At 42.1% G+C, this 24,411-nt stretch overlaps 1 protein-coding gene and 1 pseudogene across 1 annotated transcript; both read right to left on the bottom strand.

The window, feature by feature from the left end:
* Nucleotides 1–3,189: 3,189 nt before the first annotated feature.
* Nucleotides 3,190–11,436, bottom strand: srgn (serglycin). Its single transcript, XM_055930658.1, has 3 exons — nt 11,123–11,436; nt 5,848–5,986; nt 3,190–4,040 (listed from the first exon to the last, which is right to left on the bottom strand). The coding sequence occupies exons 1-3, from the start codon at nt 11,193–11,195 to the stop codon at nt 3,830–3,832; spliced, it is 423 nt and encodes a 140-aa protein (XP_055786633.1). The 5' UTR covers nt 11,196–11,436; the 3' UTR covers nt 3,190–3,829.
* Nucleotides 11,437–15,602: 4,166 nt separating this feature from the next.
* On the bottom strand, nt 15,603–22,693 carry LOC129854877 (KIF-binding protein-like; annotated as a pseudogene).
* Between the last annotated feature and the right edge of the window lie 1,718 nt (nt 22,694–24,411).

The following is a 24,411-nucleotide window of genomic DNA, read 5'->3' as shown; positions in this document are numbered from 1 at the left end:
CACACACACTTTCACACTCTTTCATACGCTGCTGCTACTCTATTTGTTATCTATCCTGATTGCCTAGTCACTTTTACACATACCTAAATGTACACATTACCTCAATTACTTCTACCTCATACTCCTGTACATTGACTCGGTACCGGTACTCCTTGTGTATATTCTCATTATTTTATTGTATTACTATTTATTTTTAGCAAATGTTTCCCACTTTTTAACTTTGCATTGTTGGGAACAGGTTTGTAAGTAAGCACTTCACGGTAAAGTCTACACCTGTTGTATTCGCTGCATGTGACAAATAACATTTGATTTGATTTGAAAAAGTGAAGGTAGCAGATGTATAAAACATTGTATATATTCTTTATTTAGACAGGTTATCACATTGAGAATGAGATATCTTTTCGAAGTGTCACTTGAGTATGAAAATAATGTTAACAAAGCAGCTTGCATAGGCTAAAAATCCCTTTCACCTGGAAAGGAGCATTCAAGAACATTAATAAGTAAATTAACACGCACTGTTTGCAGATGACAATACATTTCTGAAGGTTTTGGCAATATCTCTATTGTTTACAGTAACTTTCTTTAGAAGAAGTTTAAATTATCCTTATTCATATCTCTTGACTTTGATACATATGTGTGACCATCCAGCGTTACTCAGTAAACTTTTATTTTGACAGAGAAATGTGTAATGTAAATCCTCTTGCTGCAAACATCACACTTTAAAATCCATGAGCTATCATGTGACCTAAAGTCATATGAATAGGTGGAGCAGACTTGCCCCTTTAAATGCACAATCCTTAATTCGTTATTCAGCCTGGAGAAATGTAACCACTCTCAAATTCAAAGATGGATCTATGAATGCAAAGACTGACAGTGTGTAAGATCAAAATTATAGTTTGACATATAGCTTGAAGTTAAAGATACAAAAACACTAGTGACACCTGTGCACTACTTTGTGTTCTTAAAGGAACAATACAGTAGTGTTTTTATCTTTTATTCTCATCTGGAAAGTTTTGTTAAAGAGAGGCAAGTGTGTTTGCCGCTTACTAACTCATGACAGGCTAATATATTTTGTAACAGGAGGTTTTCTAAGTCATGAGAAACTCTACAGACGAAGCTCAGGGAAATATTCAACACAAGGGTGTGATAACAGACTATGGGCAGTTCAGGAAATGACACAGTGTGGTGGAAGTGTCATGTGGGGATCTGAACAGTGGAGGGGGAGGACCATATTCAGTGAATTTCATAAAAATTTAAATAGTGAAACATTTAAAAGCTATCCTTTTCAGATAAAACTATACTAAATATATTCACGTCACCAAGTAATTGATCAAAACACACTGTTATGCAATGAAGGTCTACAGTATCTTTAACAGCACTCTGTAGGGTAGCACCATGGTGTAGCCAGAGGACAGCTCCTCTGGGTACATTGACTTCAATACAAAACCTAGGAGGCTCATGGTTCTCACCCCCTTCCATAGACTTACACAGTAATTATGACAACTTCTCGAGGACGTCCTCCAACCTATCAAAGCTCTTGCAACATGAACTGACATTTTGTCCATCCAATCAAAGGATCAGACAATTAATCAAGGCATAAACTACAGCTAGCTAGCACTGCAGTGCATAAAATGCGGTGAGTAGTTGACTCAAAGAGAGCGAAAGACAATAGTTTAAATGTTTTGAACAAATTAATTTCTTCAAAAATGAAGGAAAGCAAGAGCTATATTTTGTCCTTAGTTTCAACGCTAGCAAATGCAGCTAGCTAGTTCAGTCTACTCAAACAGAGGGAAGCTATGTTAGCTATCCAACACAACACTGGAACTATTCTAAGTCAAGTTAAGGTTTACCTAATTTATTGCCACTAGGCCCGCCAGTGTAATTGCTTAACTGTTTACTGACTATACACTGTACTGCATGATTTAAATGTGTTAACCTTTATTTAACTAGGCATGTCAGTTAAGAACAAGTTCTTATTTACAATGATGGCCTAGAAACAGTGGGTTAACTGCCTTGTTCAGGGGCAGAACGACAGATTTTTACCTTGTCAGCTCGGGGATTTAATCTACCAATCTTTCGGTTACTGGCCCAACGCTCTAACCACTAGGCTACCTGCCGCCCCATGATTAGCAGGGTTACGAACACGTTAGTTCTATTAGCTATGCTGACTATGATGTTACTTTAGCTAATATGGTGACAACGATGTAGACTGTGTGTAGCAGTCAGCGGTTATGATATGGTTTGGCTTGGAAAGGTTTTTTCACATGGTAACAGACAGCTGATGTATTGTGCATTGAAGTCCACAAGCAAAGGGAAAAGGTGAGAGCAAGAGAGTGTGTAGATGCGAGAAGGAATACAACGTGGCTGCTATGACAGTGAACTGTGTTTAAGTGTGATCGGGTCTATTCATTACGTTGATTCTGTTGAAAAACTTTTCTTAGACCGGAGCAAACAGAACGAAACGGGCATAAACATACCTTAATTTTGCAAATATACATTTTTGTTTGCAAATGTTGGACTAATGATTAGATCAGCAAGATGCAGGCAAGTGTATGCAAGGCAGTGTGTCACTGTTTGTCACCTCAAATTTGTCTCTCGACCTGTGTGCACCTACATTATAAACATTAATTCATAGGCTATGTTGTAGCATCCTCCTGATGGGTGTAGAGAAAATTTGAGTTTCATGTAATAGCCTAAACCTATCGATGTTACTTTGAGCTGGGTGAATGGAATATGAATGACAGTCATCCAATATGCTGTAATTAAAATAAAGCCATGCTCATAAGAAAAATAATCGTCCTCCCTCATCTTAAATGGCACCCATTGCCACTGGATCTGAACCATGGTCTCCCACAGGAGAACCCAATGTATTGACCATTAGACTAACAGGGAATACCATGTGGTGTTGAGCGTGACTGATTCTGAAGTCCTGTGTAGCTCAGTTGGTAGAGCATGGCGCTTGCAACGCCAGGGTTGTGGGTTCGATTCCCACGGGGGGCCAGTACAAAAAAGTATGAATGTATGTACTTGTAAGTTGCTCTGGATAAGAGCGTCTGCTAAATGACTTAAATGTAAATGTAAGTCACAGGCAGGGCTACCTCATCACGAGACCATGAGCCCGACTCATGTCTGCTACAGAAGCATAGGGAGCTCATATCCTCTCTAAAACAGTATTTGAGTTATAAATCATTGGATGATTAAAACATATGTTTATTTAATCCTTCAAATTGTCAAAACATTTTGCTCGGATGAGAAAATACAAGTGCGGAATGATATCATGTTAGATTGTGACCATCGTGGAAATTCTGAATAAAGTATATTTGAAAACGGAGTGTTTCACAATATATATCTTATAGTTTTCATTGTGGCTCAGTTGGTAGACCCTGGTGCTTGCAATGCCAGGGTTGTGGGCTTGATTCCCACAGGAGACCAGTACTAAAATGTAAACAAATATATGCACTCACTACTACTGTAAGTCACTCTGGATAAGAGTGTCTGCTAAATGACTAAAATGTAAAACACTAAAAGCACGATATACCCCTGAAAATCCTGTTTAAAAATAAAATTATTAACATTCTTGGCTGGTATTACAAATAATAATAAAAATACAGAAAAAAACACACGGAAGACTAATTTAATCTCTTTGGTTCCATGGAAAAATAACTAAACTTCAGTTACCTAAATCAGATTAAATACAATTTTACAAAGCCAAGCATCAATAACTGGATCAAAAAGCATGTGCTACTGTAATCTTGAGAGGTTGCAAGAGCCAATTCATTTTACACAAACAGATTAACATCAACATTTCAATATTTTGCATTCTGGCAGGCTACAGGATCAGGTGATCCTTTTTCAATTCCCAAGCAGGAGGCAGAGCCTGATCCATGGTCATTTTCTGTGGGTAAACAAAGTCAGAGTAGTCAATCCCGTCCACATCTGCGCTGGCCAACTGGTCGCCAGAGCCCTGCTCAGTGAAGAGGATTCCAGTTTCAGAACCCTCGCCTGACTGCTCTAGCTCTGAGCCATCCTCTTCCAGCACTCTGGAAGAAAAACAGAAGCACAAGACCATTAGCCATTACAACCTACATCCTCTAAGCTCTTCCTATGATTTTTCACTACAGCACAGGCTGGGGCGTCTCTACACTCCCATCATCCCTGCTTCGTTTGTCTGGGAGCCTGTCGTATTCAGTTGAATTGTGCATTGAATCAACAATATTTCATAAAGTGATTAACAAGAAAGGCTGAGGGATAACTCTAAAACCGTTCTATGAAGAGAATATATTGTTGAAATAGTGTTCCTTTGCTTACATAATCAACTAAGTAATTAGAAAATAAACACATTTAGATTAATCTGTTGTAAAACATTAAAAAGTTGCTCTAATACCTGTGAAGAAACACTTATTACTCCAGTCACTACATTGGATTTGTTACATAGTAACAGTGGTGGGAAAAGTACCCAATTATCATACTTGAGTAAAAGTAAAGATACCTTAATAGAAAATGACTCAAGTAAAAGTGAATGTCACCTAGTAAAATACTACTTGAGTAAAAGTCTAAAAGTATTTGGTTTGAAATATACGTAGGTATCAAAAGTAAATGTAATCGCTAAAATATACTTAAGTCTGAAAAGTTAAAGTATAAATCATTTCAAATTCCTTATTTTAAGCAAACCAGATGACAACATTTTCTTGTTTATTTTAATTTACAGATAGCCCGGGGCACGTTCCAACACTCAGACTTCATTTACAAACGAAGCATGTGTTTAGTGAGTCTTTCAGATCAGAGGCAGTAGGGATGACCAGGGTTGTTCTCTTGATAAGTGTGTGAATTTTACAATTTTCATGTCCTGCTAAGCATTCCAAATGTAACGAGTACTTTTGGTTGTCAGGGATGTATGGAGTAAAAAATACATTATTTTCTTTATGAATGTAGTGAAGTGAAAGTAAAAGTTGTCAAAAATATAAATAGTAAAGTAAAGTACAGATATTAGGTATTAGTAAACTTACCGATGCTTCTGTTTGCATGGTACTTTTAACACCCGTAGTACACAACATTTATAATTAAACAGTATTTCCTGACTTTTTGCCAACGTTTTTTTTAACATGCTTAGAGGGAATTTATAATGAAAAGCCCTTTCTGTGCGACCTACAGTATAGGGAAGAGGGTTTCGTGAGATCCAACCCTTTTGGGTCCTGATGTTTTCTAACTGATACAATGTCTTGCTGAGGACTTAAAACACTAAAGGGGAAGTGGTGTCTTAGGCCATATGATAGCAAATGTCCATATGATAGCAAATGTTTAGCTTCCTCAATAGTGAAAATGTTTAACAGAGCTGAGTACATATTGTTCTCTTCTGTCTGCTGTAATATAATGAATGCAGATATTAATGCTTGGGTGCTCCTTCACTCATGTATAATTAGATCACCTAATTCATATGGCTTGTAGTTTAAACACTAAACTTTCAGCAGGATAATCTAGAACCATAGAGTGTAGTTTAAACTCATAGTAGTAAGTCAATAAAGTGCTTACTTCTTGTATGCTACCATCACTCTCGGAAGGAGAAAGAATATCAGAGGCCATTCAAGTCACAGTACGCAACTACCAGACTGATTCTGTCATTAAAAAACATTCCCTACTACAGGAAATTGTATAGTGATTCTTGAAAATTCAGAAATGTTATTGATCAAGTCTATTATTGCAATCCTTTATGGGGACATATCTCATCAAAAACAATGGAGCAAAGAAGTTAATCAGGACAATTCTGTCACATTATGCTAAATTCTGAAATTCAATAGCCCATCAAGCTTTGGTGTCCGGATAAATTAATTGGCGATGATGTATACTTACATATCCTTTACTGCAAATGGAGGGAGTCTGTCAGGAGGCCCAGGCAAGTCCATCCAGGGACCCCTCTGTGTCTCACAGTTGGGATTCTTGGCGTCTGGACTGCACTTAACCCACATATATCTACCTTTTGCTGGAGCACCTGTGTTTCATAAGGGAATAACAATATATAAACATAACTCATTTGTGACAGAGACTCTTCATGGACAATATTCCTATTGAATATGAAATACAGGTTACTGCCAAAATAAAGGAAACTGAGTAAATGAGGGATATAAATTGTATTGAAAGCAGGTGCTTCCAGGTGTGGTTCCTGAGTAACATCAAATTAAATTAAATTTGATGTTATTTGATGCATTTGTCACAACAGGTGTAGTTACTGTCACGTTCCTGACCTGTTTTCTGTTGTTTTTGTATTTGTTTTGTTACGTTCCCGACCTGTTTTCCATTGTTTTTGTATGTGTTTAGTTGGTCAGGGCGTGAGTTGGGGTGGGCATTCTATGTTATGTGTTTCTATGTTGGGTTTAATGTGTTGCCTGATATGGTTCTCAATTAGAGGCTCTGATTGAGAACCATGTTTAGGTAGGCTGTTCTCACTGTTTGTTTGTGGGTGATTGTCTTCCGTGTCTGTCGCACCACACGGGACTGTTTCGTGTTCGTTCGTGTATGTAGTCTGTTCCTGTTCGTGCGTTCTTCGTGTTATTATGTAAGTTCTCATGTTCAGGTCTGTCTACGTCGTTTTGTAATTTTCAAAGTGTTTGTCGTGTTCGTCTTCGTCTTTAAATAAATCATTATGGATTCAACCTACGCTGCATTTTGGTCCGACCCTTACTCCTCCTCCTCGGATTAGACAACCGTTACATGTTTAGTATGGTCAGGGCGTGAGTTGGGGTGGGCAGTCTATGTTATTTGTTTCTTGTTTAGGTTCATGGTTAATTAGCCTTATATGGTTCTCAATCAGGGGCAGGTGTTTGACGTTTCTTCTGATTGAGAACCATATGAAGGTAGGCTGTTTGTCTTCCGTGTCCGTGTTTGTGCCACACGGGACTGTTTCGTTTGTGTAGTCTGTTCGTGCGTTGTTAAGTTCTCATGTTCAGGTCGGTCTACGTTATTTTGTAATTTATCAAGTGTGCTTCGTGTTCGTCTTGTCTAAATAAATTCATTCATTATGTCTACACACCTAGCTGCGTTTTGCTCCGATCCATGCTCCTCCTCGTCTGAGGAGGAGAACGACTTAGACGAACATTACAGTTACAGTGAAATGCTTACTTACAAGCTCTTAACCAACAATGCATTTATAAGAAAAATACCTACTTTTATTTATTTTTTGTAACAAATAATTTAAGAGTAGCAGTAAAATAACAATAGCGAGGCTATATACAGGGGGAACCGGTAAAGAGTCAGTGTGCGGGGGCACCGGTTAGTCGAGGTAATTGAGGTAATATGTACATATAGGTAGAGTTATTAAAGTGACTATGCATAGATAATAACAGAGAGTAGCAGCAGAGTAAAAGAGGCGGGGATGCAAATAGACTGGGTAGCCATTTGATTAGATGTTCAGGAGTCTTATGGCTTGGGGGTAGAAGCTGTTTAGAAGCCTTTTGGACCTAGACTTGGCGCTCCAGTACCACTTGCCGTGCGATAACAGAGAGAAGAGTCTATGACTAGGGTGACTGGAGTCTTTGACAATTTTTAGGGCCTTCCTCTGTCACCGCCTGGTATAGAGGTCCTGGATGGCAGGAAGCTTGGCCCAAGTGATGTACTGGGCCGTACGCCCTACCCTCTGTAGTGCCTTGTGGTCAGAGGCCGAGCAGTTGGGATGCTTTCAATGTTGCAGCTGTAGAATCTTTTGAGGATCCGAGGACCCATGCCAAATCTTTTTATATTCCTCTCGGGGAATAGATTTTGTCGTGCCCTCTTCACGACTGTCTTGGTGTGCTTGGACCATGTTAGTTTGTTGATGATGTGGATACCAAGGAACTTGAAGCTCTCAAGTTGTAGTTGTGCTTGAAAGGGTATTGTCATCTACATACATTAAGGTTATTCATTTCTATACATCTGGATGCTGATTATAATGCCTGCAGCCTGTGCATAATCAATAGGCCTGAAAAGGTTTAGGGCAGGGGTGTCAAACTCATTCCACGGCGGGCCGAGTGTCTGCAGGTTTTAGTTTTTTCCTTTTAATTAAGACCTATAGACAACCAGGTGAGGGGAGTTCCTTACTAATTAGTGACCTTAATTCATCAATCAAGTACAAGTGTGGAGCGAAAACCCGCAGACACCTGGCCCTTAGTGGAATGAGTTTGACACGTGCTCTATCTAAACTCTTCTGGGGCCTTATGTATGCTTGTTAATTCCATGTGTAACTCTGTGTTGTAGTATGTGTCGAACTGCTTTGCTTTATCTTGGCCAGGTCGCAGTTGTAAATGAGAACTTGTTCTCAACTAGCCTACCTGGTTAAATAAAGGTGAAATAAAAAAAATACAAAATAAATTGTAGGTATCTGTGGTAGAGAAGAAGAATATATATGACAATTTAGCATAGACACTATTACCTCTGGTTATCTTCATCATGATTTCTATGATTTAGGCATAGCTTGGCCTACCTAACTACCTAGTTGTGATATCCCACTAGCCATATTAGTGCTTGCTAACACTAATAACAAAGATTTGTTTAACTAACCCAAGAAAGATCAGAGCCTGTCGTTTCCAATTGGAGCAAATTAATCATAGATGGCAGAACAAGCACAAGCTAGTGAGATCCTATTGGCGCATTCTAGCATTTATTTGCATATTTCCGTTAGGGAACGCTTACTTTGAAGTGCGCGTGTGCAATAACTCAATTCACCCTTGCACTCATTCTAAACAACGCAGTTTTTTACTCATTGGCAAGAGTAAAGTCTACAAAACGCAGTCCAATCTGTTTGTTACAGATTCTAGTTTTGGAAACAGAAAACGGTATGGAGATCAAATGTTTCATCGATGAGAAAATTATCAGAATGTCGGCCAAAATCAATCTTCTCCCACTGCTGGCTACTGGTAGTGAGTGGATACGCTAACCGGATGCTTCACATTTATACATCCGGTGAAATATCTGTCTCACTGTTCTATCTGTGCTGATAAATGATCTAGTGTTAAATTATTAGCTACATTGAAAATGCACTAACGTTACTCATAGTGTGTTGACACAAGTAGCTAGCTAGCTAACATTCTGGGTGTGTCTCACGTTTTACCCAAGGTTCAGGGAAGACCATCGAGCCAATCTAACGTTAGCTAGCTAGTTATCTAGCAAGTAGAGACCATAGTATAATTGCCAGCTTTAGCTAGTTAGTCAAGGTTAGCATGCTAGCTAATCCCAAAAAAACTATATTAGATGGTAACTAGCTAGCTAGCCTAGTTGGTAGGTCAAACAAAAACATGAGCTGACGTTTGCTAGCTAGTTACAGTTAGCTAGCTAACATTAGGCTAGCAAGCTAACTACCTATGCTAAATCATCCAGCAGAATTAATGTGTCCAAAAAAGCTAAATAAATTCCATGGAAACAATACTTTCTCTCACGATTGACTATTTCACAAGTTTAACCATAACCAGGGGTAAAAGTAAGCCGGTATGGTCTGGTACAGCACAGCATCCTGGCAAAAATAAATATTGGGGTATGCTGTACCGGTAAAACGTGAGCCTATCACAATAATTAACACAAAATGACATGAAAAATATAGGCAATTTTACACCATTATTTAACACTAACGCATGTCAGCCACATTAAAAATTGTACATTTTGACAAGCGGAGATGAGTGGCAACGACCGAGACGCGCTTGGACAGCTGTGGTTGCATCAATGCAGGCTGTGTAAGCCTAATGACAATTGCAGAATGCCATTACAATACACGTTTAGGTGTTTTGTAACGGATGTCTCTTTCCATTCATCAAATTGCAGGAGCACAATGCGTGGACAAACGTGCGCGGGTACCCTAAAGGAGCGTCTTTTTGAAGTGATTGTTTGACAATCAGATGAAAATAACTATGACTGGTTGTGTTTATGCCACATTAAAAGGTAATACATATTAAAAGTGATAGGACAAATATTTACAAGGCCTAGGCCCAAAGAGATCATATGAAATTAAAAGGGATATATTAAAAGGGATATAAAAGGGATATATATTATATATGTACTTGTCTGATTGCATCTAGGCTATAAAAAAGTGTGTGTATGCGCTTGGGTGTCCTGTACCAGTAAGAAATTATATCTACTTTAACCTCTGACCATAACGGTTTATTAATGTGTCTAAATATGTTTAAATTATAGTTAAAGTAATTGATCCGTTGTCAAATGCACCGTTAAATGAATGACCAATTCTAATTATTTTTTTTGTATGTGAACCTGATTTTCACATTGGGCCTGGAAATCAGACCCCAGAGCCCTTTATTGCAATTATGTCAATGAGCTGAATTATGATGCGATACGTGCTATCCATGATCCTTGCGATGTCCCTACCCCACTGAAGTTGATATTTAAAAAGGTTAAGGTACGGGTTAGGGTTACGTAAGGGTTATGGTTCGGTTTGGGGTAGGGGTTAAGGTTAGGGTAAGGATGTCCCACGGATTCCGGATAGCACTGAGCAATATGGTGCGGTGGGATGCTATCACAAAACTTTAACATGTGTAACAAGCATGGTAACATGCATTCATTGTTATACCTCTGTAATTACAGACTGCAATTACCAACAGTTACATGTTGTTATTACCGTGTTGCTATGAACTATTACAAGTAATTACAATAATTGTTAGTTTAATTACATATGTAATTACACTGTAATAAGGACCCCTTAAAATAAAGCGTTACCGATCAAATTACACTTTCACTTATGCAACCACCCCTTTTATAAATGGCAGATTAAAGTTATGAGCAACATGTGCATTGTTCTAATTTGTGGTTCTTCAAATGTTTTAATACTCTTACTCATACTTTATTCTGGTAGTGAAAAAGATGTCCTTCAGTCAGAAAATACAGACAAATTTAGACAAAATATACAGAAGCGGTTTCGTGACATCTTGTCAGCAACCTAGGGTATTTTGTCAAGCGTGCCAAAAGCAGACATCAAATTGATAGCAGAAGCGCAGATACGTTTTCAACATGAATTAATCAACATAAATGTTATTGTTACAAATCCGTAACTACACCTACTTACTTTTCTCAACAGTTAAATACTGTAGTACCGAACATGAGGCTAATCCAAACATTTGATATAGCCCATTATTTATTTGAATGGGCTACTTACCAAATCCGTTATCTGTGAGAAAGAAAATGACAGCCAGTGTCAGACAGATCTTCAAATTCAGTAGTCCCTTCATTATTTCCTTTGTAATGAGGAGACGTCAATATATCCTTTAAAGAATAACCTCTGTGTGAATATTCTTAAATACACTTTATCGTGCTGTTGAATGTCTCCAAACCCTGCCCATTTATGCGTCATTATTTCCTGAAACCAGACGTCTTCGTAAGAAGTTTAACATCTGCAGTGGAAAGTTATTGTCTTCCATATCTGGCATGCCGACGTTCGCCACATTGAGTTAATAACGTAGATATATGTGTCAATGTGTGTGTGTCACGCGTCGGTACGGCGAGGTGGAATAGGCCGCACTGGGCTATGCACACGTACTGGAGACACCATGCGTAGGGCTGGTGCCATGTACCCCGGTAGGTAGATATTTGAGACATTTTATTTTCTGCTTAGACAAGTTCCTAACGATACTACCATTAAAACTGCAGTGAATGATGAGGTCATCTAAATTATTTGCTGCCTGTCTGTCTCAAATATCAGTTGGAGTAAAATACCCTAGCTGAGCATAAACGGAAGTGTTTGATGTGCAGTTTGATGACCTAGTAAATTAAATGTCTTAAACCAGTCATTTTTCTAGGGCAGTGAGAAAGCATGTTTCAATTATAATATTGTTGTTTCTTTTATTTTGTTATTGTGGACACCATTTTTGTTTAGTAAAATATATGAAATTCACATTTTTGACCCACAAAAATAATGATTCTCCACCTTGCCACCGAAACCAGCTTTTGCTTTAATAAAAACAAGTATTAGCTACTATTTTGGAATGTTTATAAAATAACAAGCATGCTCGTCAGCTGTCATTGCGGTCTGTAATCTCTCTTTAGCACACACAGAGAAAGGAAAATACCTCTTCATTGGGGTTTTGAAGACTGCACTGTCATTGTCAGGCCGATGTTTCATCTTACTGCCAAGTCATACCAAGACAAGCTAAATGCTATCCATAGCTCTGTTTACGTGTCACTCTAGAGAATTCACATTCGGATGGTTTTGCATTCAAAGTATATTTAGAGCTGAAGTGGTAATACATCTTGGCACAGATACACATATATGCCTCTTAAAATTGAAACAATAAAGGTCTGTAATTAACTACTCACAGGACCTGAAAGTTACAATTATGTACATCTAAGTCTGTCTAAGCTGTTTTAGGGTTCATTTATCAATGGCAATCTTTTCTTATTTAAGAAATGTATTACATGTTTGTGTGAATGTTACAATAAAATGTTTCCTTTATAAAATAAAATATTCATACACATCAAGCATTTGTGAGCCTTTCAAAGGGGAACTAAGATAAAGGTACGTTCCTGCAGTATCCTGTAGAGGACCAGTGATTAGGATTAAAAAAAACTGATTACCAATAGATTGACATTGCGTAATGACCTACCCAACAAAATGTCATCCTGGTAACTTGTCTGTGAGGAACTAGTAAATAGATCAATAGATAAAGCTTATCAGATGTTTTTATTTTCAACTATCAACACAGAGAAGGCTTGTTCATCTGCACATATAATCTACTACTTTGTAATTGAGAGCTAAGGATGTGTGTGTATGACAAGGGGAGGAGGGGGGGGGGGGGTTATTAGAGGAAAAGATGAAGTGATACATACTAGTCATAGTCACATCTGCTAATACACATATCATAAGGGTAATTTCCAACGAAAGGCACAATCTGTTATTTTAACAGCCTGACCATACCACTTTGTTTGATAAACTGAGGGATGGGGTTTAGGAAATGTAACCACTGTCACGGCCGTCGAATGAAGTAGACCAAAGCACAGCGTGGTGAGCGTACATATTCCTTTTTATTAGGATGACGCCAACAAAAAACAATAAACAATACAAAAACAACCGTGAAGCTTAAGACTATAGTGCCACAAACAAAGACAACTTCCCACACTGAAAGGAGGGAAAAGGGCTACCTAAGTATGGTTCCCAATCAGAGGCAACGATAGACAGCTGTCCCTGATTGAGAACCATACCCGGCCAAAACATAGAAACACAAAATCATAGAAAACAAAAACATAGAATGCCCACCCCAAATCACACCCTGACCAAACCAAATAGAGACATAAAAACGCAGACCCCGCTCCACCACTGGCTCACCCCACTTTGGTGGTACCTCTGGTGCGGGGACCCTCGTTGCCGACTCCGGACTGGGGACCCTCGTTGCGGGCCCCGGACTGGGGACCCTCGTTGCGGGCCCCGGACTGGGCACCCTCGCTGCGGGCCCCGGACTGGGCTCCCTCGCTGCGGGCCCCGGACTGGGCTCCCTCGCTGCGGGCCCCGGACTGGGCACCCTCCTTGCAGACCCCGGACTGGGCACCCTCCTTGTGGACCCCGGACTGGGGGCCGTCGCTGGAGGCTCCGGACTGGAGACCGTCGCTGGCGGCTCCGGACAGGGGACCGTCGCTGGAGGCTTCGTGCCATGACTCCTCGCTGGAGGCTTCGTGCCATGGATCATCACTGGAGGCTTCTTGCCATGGATCATCACTGGAGGCTTCGTGCCATGGATCATCACTGGAGGCTTCGTGCCATGGATCATCACTGGAGGCTTTGTGCCATGGATCATCACTGGAGGCTTCATGCCATGGATCATCACTGGAGGCTTCTTGCCATGGATCATCACTGGAGGCTTCGTGCCATGGCTCATCACTGGAGGCTTCTTGCCATGGATCATCACTGGAGGCTTCGTGCCATGGATCATCACTGGAGGCTTCGTGCCATGGATCATCACTGGAGGCTTCTTGCCATGGATCATCACTGGAGGCTTCGTGCCATGGATCATCACTGGAGGCTTCGTGCCATGGATCATCACTGGAGGCTTTTTTCCATGGATCATCACTGGAGGCTTCGTGCCATGGATCATCACTGGAGGCTTTTTGCCATGGATCATCACTGGAGTGAGGAGACGTATGGGCAGTCTGGTACGTGGAGCTGCCACAGGGCTCACCAGGCTGGGGAGACATACAGGAGGCCTGGTTCTGGCAGCAGGCACAGGACTCACCAGGCTGGGGAGACATACAGGAGGCCTGGTTCTGGCAGCAGGCACAGGACTCACTAGGCTGGGGAGACATACAGGAGGCTTAGTTCTGGGCGCAGGCACCGGACTCACCAGCCTGGAGAGACATACAGGAGGCTTTGTCCTTGGCAGAGGCACCAGATACACTGGGCCGTGGAGGTGCACTGGAGGTCTCGAGCTTGGATGCTGGATGCTCACCCTAGCCCGTTAGATGCGAGGAGCTGGGATGTAGCGCACCGGGCTGTGAACGCGCACTGGAGACACAGTGCGCTCCACCACATAACACGGTGCCTGACCAGTACCACGCTTCTCCCCACGGTAAGCACGATGAGTTGGCTCAGGTCTCCAACCTGACTCAGCCAATCTCCTCGTGTGCCCCCCCCAAAATGTTTTTGGGGTGCTGCCTCTCGGGCTTCCTTGCTAGCCGTGTTCCCTCGTGACGCTGGGCCCCTTTACTCGCTGCCTCCGCCTTCCTCAATGCTTCCACCTGCTCCAACAGCAGGCGATCCTTTCCGGCCAGGATCTCCTCCCATGTCCAGCATCCTTTGCCGTCCAGGATGTCCTCCCATGTCCAGTCCTCCTGAAAACGCTGCTCCCCCTTACCACGCTGCTTGGTCCTTTGGTGGTGGGAAGTTCTGTCACGGCCGTCGAATGAAGTAGACCAAAGCACAGCGTTGTGAGCGTACATATTCCTTTTAATTAGGATGACGCCGACAAAAACAATAAACAATACAAAAACAACCGTGAAGCTGTCAAGAACAGAAACAGATCGTCATAACCAACCTAATTGGGGACTATTTGCACTGACATTCTTGCACTGGCTCTATGTACACTCACTGGACTCTACCCACACACACTACACTGACACTCCAACACACTCACACACACAACACACACTTTCACACACGCTGCTGCTACTGTTTATTATTTATCCTGATTGCCTAGTCACTTTTACCCCTACCTACATGTACATATTACCTCAATTACCTTATACCCCTGCACATTGACCTGGTATCGGTACTCTTTGTATATAGCATCGTTATTATTTTATTGTGTTACTATTTCCCTTTTTTTGCTAATCTATATTTACTTTCATACCATTTCATGGTAAAGTCTACACCTGTTGTATTCGGAGCATGTGATAAATCATACTTGATTTGTACAAAATAACTTCCAACAATGAAAGCTTTTGAGAGGCAAGAAAAGGTTATTTGCAAGTTATGTTTATTTAGGGTTTCGGTAGTCAGTTGGAAATAGACAGATCCTTTTCAAAACAAATATCTCATCAGTTAATTCATGTTTCCATTATATTGTTTTTAGCTACATATCTACAAACCATACAACATTATAGTTATTTTCACCAGCCAGGAGAACAAATAAATTAGGCAATGAATGTGGCATCATGCATATAACTAATTATTTTCAGTTATTAAAAGGTGTGGTTAATTAGTCATCAGGAAATGCAGAACATCAAATGGGGATTGAGGAGAATGACATATTTAATATATGATAGGGGTGTTTAACCAGGCGTTGTAGTGTGGAGTTTAGGGCACATTCAGAGTCAGTTAGAGGAGGCCATCTTTGCCTTGAGTCGGTTGATCTTGAGTGGCAGAAGGCTGGTCATCTCTTCGCTCAGCTCCAGCTCTGTCTCGATGGCGATTTTGGCCTCTGGGTTGTCCTTGCAGTACTGGACCACAAAATTGTAGCACTCCAGGGAGCAGTTCAGGTTCTCCAGCTGAACGGTTGTGCTGGTCGAGATAAGCCTGCTGTGGAGACGAGCCACCCGTAACTTAGCCACAAGGACCGGCCTCAGTACCTCGTCCTCCAATTTATCCGGCCACTTGCCCTCTGGCGAGCTGACTCAGTCGAGGAACATCTGGTAGAACCTGGTGGAGGAGGAGCAGAGGTGGTTAAACTTCTTGACCGTGTGCGCGTCCAGGTCGTCCTGCTTGTTGGCCATGGCCAGCTTCAGATCCATCATCTCGTAGTAGGTCCTCGGCCAGCTCAAACTGCAGCTGGCGGCAGATGAGGAGGTAGTACTGGGCGTTCAGATCTTTGCAGATGGGCTCCATCATGTTCACCCGCCGCTTGTGCATCTTGCAGCGCCGCTTCAGGTCCTCCTCAAAGAATGCCAGGGCCTTGAAGAGAGCGCTGTAGTCCTGCAGAATCTCAATGTGATCTGTGACCTGGCCATCCATCTCAAAGTACTCCTTAGCTTGGTTTACGTAGGCCTGGCCAACCAGAAAGATTGCGCGGGCCTCCTCAAAGTTGACGAGGAACACACAACTCACCTTCTCTTCCAGGCCACAGATGGAGTTAAAGGTGTCAATGGAACCAAACAGAACAGCACTCTTCCTTCCTCTCTCCTTCTCCTCCTCCTCCTCTTGTAGCTGTGTCGCTCTCAGCTCCGCCTGTCGATCCACCTCTAGCTCTCCAATGTTGTCCTGCACAGAGCAGCAGGCATACAAATTAGATACTGTCTCACAATATAGGCTACTCATCTACGAAATTACATATTGTTTAAAGATGTCTAAATTACCTCGAGAAGTTTCTTGGCATCTTGCAACAAATTAAGACAGTATTTTATCCAACACCTTGCAATTTCGGCTCTCTTCTGTCTAAGTTGGTCTCGTTTCTCAGCCTCATCTTCACCTAAACACAAAGGTTTGAGATGTGTGTTAATGAGTACAGAATGATCGACAACATACAAACATTTCAGAATGAACATATACAGTCAAGGCTGAGTATATAACTTTAGAGTGAGAACTTACTCTCCTGGGCAGCGGCTTCTGAGGGGACCTCTCCAGCTTGGCCTGCTATGACAATGGCAGCAAATAGACAGTGCCTGCCCTCCATGTAGAGGGTCTGGCAGACAAAGTGGTGGGAAGAGAAATATGTTTAATCTATAGTAATGTCATTATAAAGAAATCAAGTCATTTACGCACTGTAAAGAAATGATAAGTAATTCATCTTGATGAAGAGATTACATACAGTTTATAATTTACCTTGGTGATGTAATATTGCGGTAACGTGGCAGCGTTGATGGCTCATTCCAGAGGAATGAACTGGTTGAATTCCAGCTGTCTCTGAAGAGTGCTGTGTCAGTTGCCCCCAGCTTCTCATACAGCTCCAAGTTCTTGTACATTTGTGCAAGATAGTACAGTGTGTGGGTGTAGGCCATTTCAAATCTGTTTGAAGAGAGTGAAAAGTTAAAGTTAAAAGAGCAACGTCACTTCTTTCTGTCATTTATGAAAGACTCCACACAAGAATGACTTCTCTACCTCTTTATCCTCTCCTGTTGTGGTAATGCATCTTCCTCTGCCACAAAGAACTCAGTGAGGTCCATTGGGAGTTGCGAAAAAAAGGGGAGGGGGAAAAAAACTATAGATTATCCACTCTGAATTGTCAAGGTCACATTTAAACAGATGCCATAGGATTCAGTATGCCGGGACAGTAAACCATATAGAATGCACCACAGCTGGCCTTCCAGATGACAGATGATGAGGCCTGATGATGATGATGCTGCTGCTTGCTCTTACCCCAAAAAGAAAATGATAATGTAGGAAAATTATGCATAGGCAGGCAAATTGCACATAGACAGTCTCATGCCTACCTCTTTCATGTTTAAAAAATAAATAATTTATTTAACCTTTATTTAACCAGGTAGGCTAGTTGAGAACAAGTTCTCATTTGCAACTGCGACCTGGCCAAGATAAAGCATAGCAATTCGACACATACAACAACACAGAGTTACACATGGAATAAACAAAACATTCAGTCAATAATACAGTAGAAAAATAAGTCTATATACAATGTGAGAAAATGAGGTGAGATAAGGGAGGTAAAGGCAAAAAAAGTCCATGGTGGCGAAGAAAATACAATATAGCAATTACAACACTGGAATGGTAGATTTGCAGTGGAAGAATGTGCAAAGTAGAAATAGAAATAATGGGGTGCAAAGGAGCAAAATAAATAAATACAGTAGGGGAAGTGGTAGTTTTTTGGCCTAAATTATAGATAGGCTATGTACAGGTGCAGTAAACTGTGAGCTGCTCTGACAGCTGGTGCTTAAAGCTAGTGAGGGAGATAAGTGTTTCCAGCTTCAGAGATTTTTGCAGTTCATTCCAGTCATTGGCAGCAGAGAACTGGAAGGAAAGACGACCAAAGGAGGAATTGGCTTTGGGGGTGACCAGTGAGATATACCTGCTGGAGCGCGTGCTACGAGTGGGTGCTGCTATGGTGACCAGCGAGCTGAGATAAGGCGGGGCTTTACTTAGCAGAGACTTGTAGATAACCTGTAGCCAGTGGGTTTGGCCACAAGTATGAAGCGAAGGCCAACCAACGAGAGCGTACAGGTCGCAATGGTGGGTAGTGTATGGGGCTTAGGTGACAAAACAGATGGCACTGTGATAGACTGCATCCAGTTTGTTGAGTAGAGTGTTGGAGGCTATTTGATAGATGACATCCCCGAAGTCGAGGATCGGTAGGATAGTCAGTTTTACGAGGGTATGTTTGGCAGCATGAGTGAAGGATGCTTTGTTGCGATATAGGAAGCCGATTCTAGATTTAATTTTGGATTGGAGATGCTTAATGTGAGTCTGGAAGGAGAGTTTACAGTCTAACCAGACACCTAGGTATTTGTAGTTGTCCATGTATTCTAAGTCAGAGCCGTCCAGAGTAGTGATGCTGGACGGGCGAGCAGGTGCGGGCAGTGATTGGTTGAATAGCATGCATTTAGTTTTTCTTGCGTTTAAGAGCAGTTGGAGGCCACGGAAGGAGAGTTGTATGTCATTGACGCTCGTTTGGAGGTTAGTTAACACAGTGTCCAAAGAGGGGCCAGAAGTATACAGAATGGTGTCGTCTGCTTAGAGGTTGATCAGAGAATCACCACAGCAAGAGCAACATCATTGATGTATACAGAGAAGAGAGTCGGCCCGAGGATTGAACCCTGTGGCACCCCCATAGAGACTGCCAGAGGCCCGGACAACAGGCCCTCCGATTTGACACACTGAACTCTATCAGAGAAGTAGTTGGTGAACCAGGCGAGGCAATCATTTGAGAAACCAAGGCTGTTGAGTCTGCCAATAAGAATGTGGTGATTGACAGAGTCGAAAGCCTTGGCCAGGTCGATGAATATGGCTGCGCAGTACTGTCTCTTATCGATGGTGGTTATGATGTTGTTTAGGACCTTGAGCGTGGCTGAGGTGCACCCCTGACCAGCTCTGAAACCAGATTGCATAGCGGAGAAGGTACGGTGGGATTCAAAATGGTCAGTAATCTGTTTGTTAACTTGGCTTTCGAAGACCTTAGAAAGACAGGGTACGATAGATATAGGTCTGTAGCAGTTTGGGTCTAGAGTGTCACCCCCTTTGAAGAGGGGGATGACCGCGGCAGCTTTACAATCTTTGGGAATCTCAGACGATACGAAAGAGAGGTTAAACAGGCTAGTAATAGGGGTTGCAACAATTTCAGCAGATAATTTTAGAAAGAGAGGGTCCAGATTGTCTATTCCGGCTGATTTGTAGGGGTCCAGATTTTGCAGCTCTTTCAGAACATCAGCTATCTGGATTTGGGTGAAGGAGAAATGGTGGGGGCTTTGGCGGGTTGCTGTGGAGGATGCCGGGCTGTTGACCGGGGTAGGGGTAGCCAGGTGGATAGCATGGACAGCCGTAGAGAAATGCTTATTGAAATTCTCAATTATAGTGGATTTATCGGTGGTGACAGTGTTTCCTAGCCTCAGAGCAGTGGGCAGCTGGGAGGAGGTGCTCTTATTCTCCATGGACTTTACAGTGTCCCAGAACTTTTTTCAGTTAGTACTACAGGATGCAAATTTCTGTTTGAAAAAGCTAGCCTTAGCTTTCCTAACTGCCTGTGTATATTTGTTCCTAACTTCCCTGAAAAGTTGCATATCACGGGGGCTATTCGATGCTAATGCAGAACGCCACAGGATGTTTTTGTGCTGGTCAAGGGCAGACAGGTCTGGAGTGAACCAAGGACTATATCTATTCCTAGTTTAAAAAAAATTGAATGGTGCATGCTTATTTAAGATGGTGAGGAAGGCACTTTAAAGAATAGCCAGGCATCATCTACTGACGGGATGAGGTCAATGTCATTCCAGGATACCCCGGCCAGGTCGATTAGAAAGGCCTGCTCGCAGAAGTGTTTTAGGGAGCGTTTGACAGTGATGAGGGGTGGTCGTTTGGTCGCAGACCCATTGCGGATGCAGGCAATGAGGCAGTGATCACTGAGATCTTGATTGAAAACAGCAGAGGTGTATTTGGAGGTCGAGTTAGTTAGGATGACATCTATTAGGGTGCCTGTGTTTACGGATTTGGAGTTGTACCTGGTAGGTTCATTGATAATTTGTGTGAGATTGAGGGCATCAATCTTAGATTGTAGGATGGCCGGGGTGTTAAGCATGTCCCAGTTTAGGTCACCTAGTAGCACGAGCTCAGAAAATAGATGGGGGGCAATCAATTCACATATGGTATCGAGGACACAGCTGGGGGCAGAGGGTGGTCTATAGCAAGCGGCAACAGTGAGAGACTTGTTTCTGGAAAGGGGAATTTTTAGAAGTAGAAGCTCGAATTGTTTGGGTACAGACTTGGATAGTAATACAGAACTCTGCAGGCTATCTTTGCAGTAGATTGCAACACCGCCCCCTTTGGCAGTTCTATCTTGGCGGAAAATGTTATAGTTTGCGATGGAGATTTCAGGGTTTTTGGTGGTTTTCCTAAGCCAGGATTCAGACACGGCTAAGACATCCGGGTTGGCAGAGTGTGCTGAATCAGTGAGTAAAACAAACTTAGGGAGTAGGCTTCTAATGTTAACATGCATGAAACCAAGGCTTTTACGGTTACAGAAGTCAACAAATGAGAGCACCTGGGGAGTAGGAGTGGGGCTAGGCACTGCAGGACCTGGATTAACCTCTACATCACCAGAGGAACAGAGGAGAAGTAGGATAAGGGTACGACTAAATGCTATACGAACTGGCCGTCCAGCACGTTCGGAAGAGAGAGTAAAAGGAGCAGGTTTCTGGGCTCGATAGCATAGATTCAAGGCATAGTGTACAGACAAAGGTAAGGTAGGATGTGAGTACATTAGCGGTAAACCTAGGCATTGAGTAATGATGAGAGAGATATAGTCTCTAGAGACGTTTAAACCAGGTGATGTCATCGCATATGTGGAGGTGGAACAACATGGTTGGTTAAGGCATATTGAGCAAGGCTAGAGGTTCTACAGTGAAATAAGACAGTAATCACTAACCAGGACAGTAATGGACGAGGCATATTGATATTAGAGAGAGGCATGCGTAGCCAAGTGAACATATGGGTCCAGTGAGTGGTTGGGCTGACTGGGGACACGGCGATTCAGAGAGTTAGCAGGCCGATGCTAACAAGCTAACAGTTAGTAGGCCGGGGCTAAACAAGCTAGCAGTTAGCAGACCGGGGCTGGCAAGCTAGCAGTTAGCAGACCGGGTTAGCAAGCAAGCAGTTAGCAAGGGCTAGCAGTTAGCAGACCGGGAAGGCAAGCTAGCAGTTAGCAAACCGTGGCAGGCAAGCTAGCAGTTAGCAGACCGGGGCCGACAAGCTAGCTGTTAGCAGACCGGGGCTAGCAAGTTAGCCTTTGGGGGATGTCGCGATGGGGGTAAGTCTGTTTTTGCCTATTCGTGCGGTGACGTCGATAGCCCAGTCGTGGAATTAGTAGGGTTCCGGGTAGCTCTAGGTAGCTAGCAGTATGTAACAAATATACAATGCTTCTGCAGTTTCCAAAAATCCTTGGGTTCTCTCAATTTCATCCCTACCTGCCCACAGAATGCCCAGTTGATAAAAAAAAAGATATATATATGTCAGTCCACAACATTTGACTACTTCATTATTTTCATTATCTTTAGCCAATGCCAATGTGTGTGCATAGATTAGGCACATTTTATGCACTGGACTGCTAGTTGCATGCTTAATGAAGGCCAACATAGGTTTTAGCTGTCATTACCCTGACTTGGATGAACAAAGACATGTTCTCTGGTGATATGCTGCACTTTTCCTGCAATGTCATGCAATTCATAAAATGTTCCTCTCCAGCAGCTCTTCTGTTTCAACGTGGTTTACACCGAGATAATACTCCACCGTCCCGAGTTTAGCTACTCTTGATACGTCTGGGGAGTCTCCACAGTGGCCTCTCCCAAAGCTCTCCTCATTTCCTCGGTCAATGGGCTGATCTGTCGGGCGCTGGTCTGCTTCATCATTGACGCTCTCGTGTTCACCGACATCGGAATTCTTCAAGGAGCAGTATATATCTTCTAAAAGCTCCCTTGCCTTATACTTTGATCGAAAAGGGTAGTTTTCTGGGTCTTTTCTTGATTCTACTTCAAAGAGATCTTGAGCATTACAAAACATGTCACACACTGCTCTCCATTCATCACTGTATGTGGAAGCCATGTTTTTTATTTCTGTGAAACCCAAGCGGGATCCCGTAGTTGGGTAGGGTCATATTAATTTGATTAGGTCACACGGTAGCGATGCGTTTTGCAACAGAAAACATGCATGAGCGTTAAGTCACAGAGTTTCTAAACCCAGAGGCGTAACATCGCAACAATTCCGGGAATGCTTGCGAAACAGACCAAACAGACCAGGCTGGGGTTTGAGAAGTCAACGAGAGCGGTCTTCTTCTTCGATGAGGTTTAACGGCGGTTGGCATCCAATATGTTGCATTACCGCCACCTACTAGACTGGAGTACAACTCTCTTATAGTTTGCTTGAAAAATAAATATACAAATACCCTACCACCATACCTTCAAGACTGTTGGAAAAGCAATGGAGTGTGCAAAGAATGCCAAGAGTGTGCAAGGCTTTCATCAAGGAAAACGGTGGCTACTTTGAAGAATGTCAAATCTAAAATATATTTTGATTTGTTAAACACTTTTTTGGTTACTACATGATTCCATATGTGTTTTTCCATAGTTTTGGTGTCTTCGCTATTATTTTACAATGTAGAAAATAGTAAAATAAAGAAAAACCCTGTAATTAGTAGGTGTGTCCATACTTTTGACTGGTACTGTATATTTACCCCCAAAATATATGGGGGATTGGAAATTATGCAGACATGCACTACTGTTCAAAAGTTTGGTCACTTAGAAATGTCCTTGTTTTTGAAAGAAAAGCATTAGATTTTTTTTGTCTGTTAAAATAACATCAAATTGATCAGAAATACAGTGTAGACATTGTTAATATTGTAAATAACTAATGTAGCTGGAAACGGCTGATTTTTAATGGAATATCTACATAGGCGTACAGAGGCCCATTATCAGCAACCATCACTCCTGTGTTCCAATGGCACGCTGTGTTAGCTAATCCAAGTTTATCATTTTAAAAGGCTAATTGATCATTAGAAAACCCCTTTGCAACTATGTTAGCACAGATGAAAGCTGTTGTTCTGATTAAATGTAGAAAATAGTAAAAATAAAGAAAAACCCTCCACTGTACCCGCACCCCACCATACCCCTGTCTGCATATGCCCTGAATCTATTCTACCACGCCCAGAAATCTGCTCCTTTTATTTTCTGTCCCCAACGCACTAGACGACCAGTTTAGCTAGCCTTTACCAGTACCCTCATCCTACTCCTCCTCTGCTCTTCGGGTGATGTGGAGGCTAACCCAGGCCCTGCGTGTCCCCAGGCATTCTCATTTGTTGACTTCTGTAATCGAAAAAGCCTTGGTTTCATGCATGTTAACATCAGAAGCCTCCTCCCTAAGTTTGTTTTACTCACTGCTTTAGCACACTCCGCCAACCCTGATGTCCTTGCAGTGTCCGAATCCTGGCTTAGGAAGGCCACCAAAAATTCTGAGATTTACATGCCCTACTACAACATTTTCCGTCAAGATATAACTGCCAAAGGGGGAGGAGTTGCAATCTACTACAGAGATAGCTTGCAAAGTTCTGTCATACTTTCCAGGTCTATGCCAAACAGTTCGAGCTTCTAATTTTAAAAATGAATCTCTCCAGAAATAAGTCTCTCACTCTTGTCGCCTGTTATAGACCCCCCTCAGCTCCTAGCTGTGCCCTGGACACCATATGTGAATTGATTGCCCCCCATCTATCTTCAGAGTTCGTTCTGTTAGGTGACCTAAACTGGGATATGCTTAACACCCTGGCAGTCTTACAATCTAAGCTAGATGCCCTCAATCTCACACAAATTATCAAGGAAACCACA

Source organism: Salvelinus fontinalis, chromosome 1 (assembly GCF_029448725.1).
Source record: "Salvelinus fontinalis isolate EN_2023a chromosome 1, ASM2944872v1, whole genome shotgun sequence".
Classification (NCBI taxonomy): domain Eukaryota; kingdom Metazoa; phylum Chordata; class Actinopteri; order Salmoniformes; family Salmonidae; genus Salvelinus; species Salvelinus fontinalis.
Note: the sequence above shows the minus strand (reverse complement) of the source record. Positions and strands in the feature narration are given on the sequence as shown.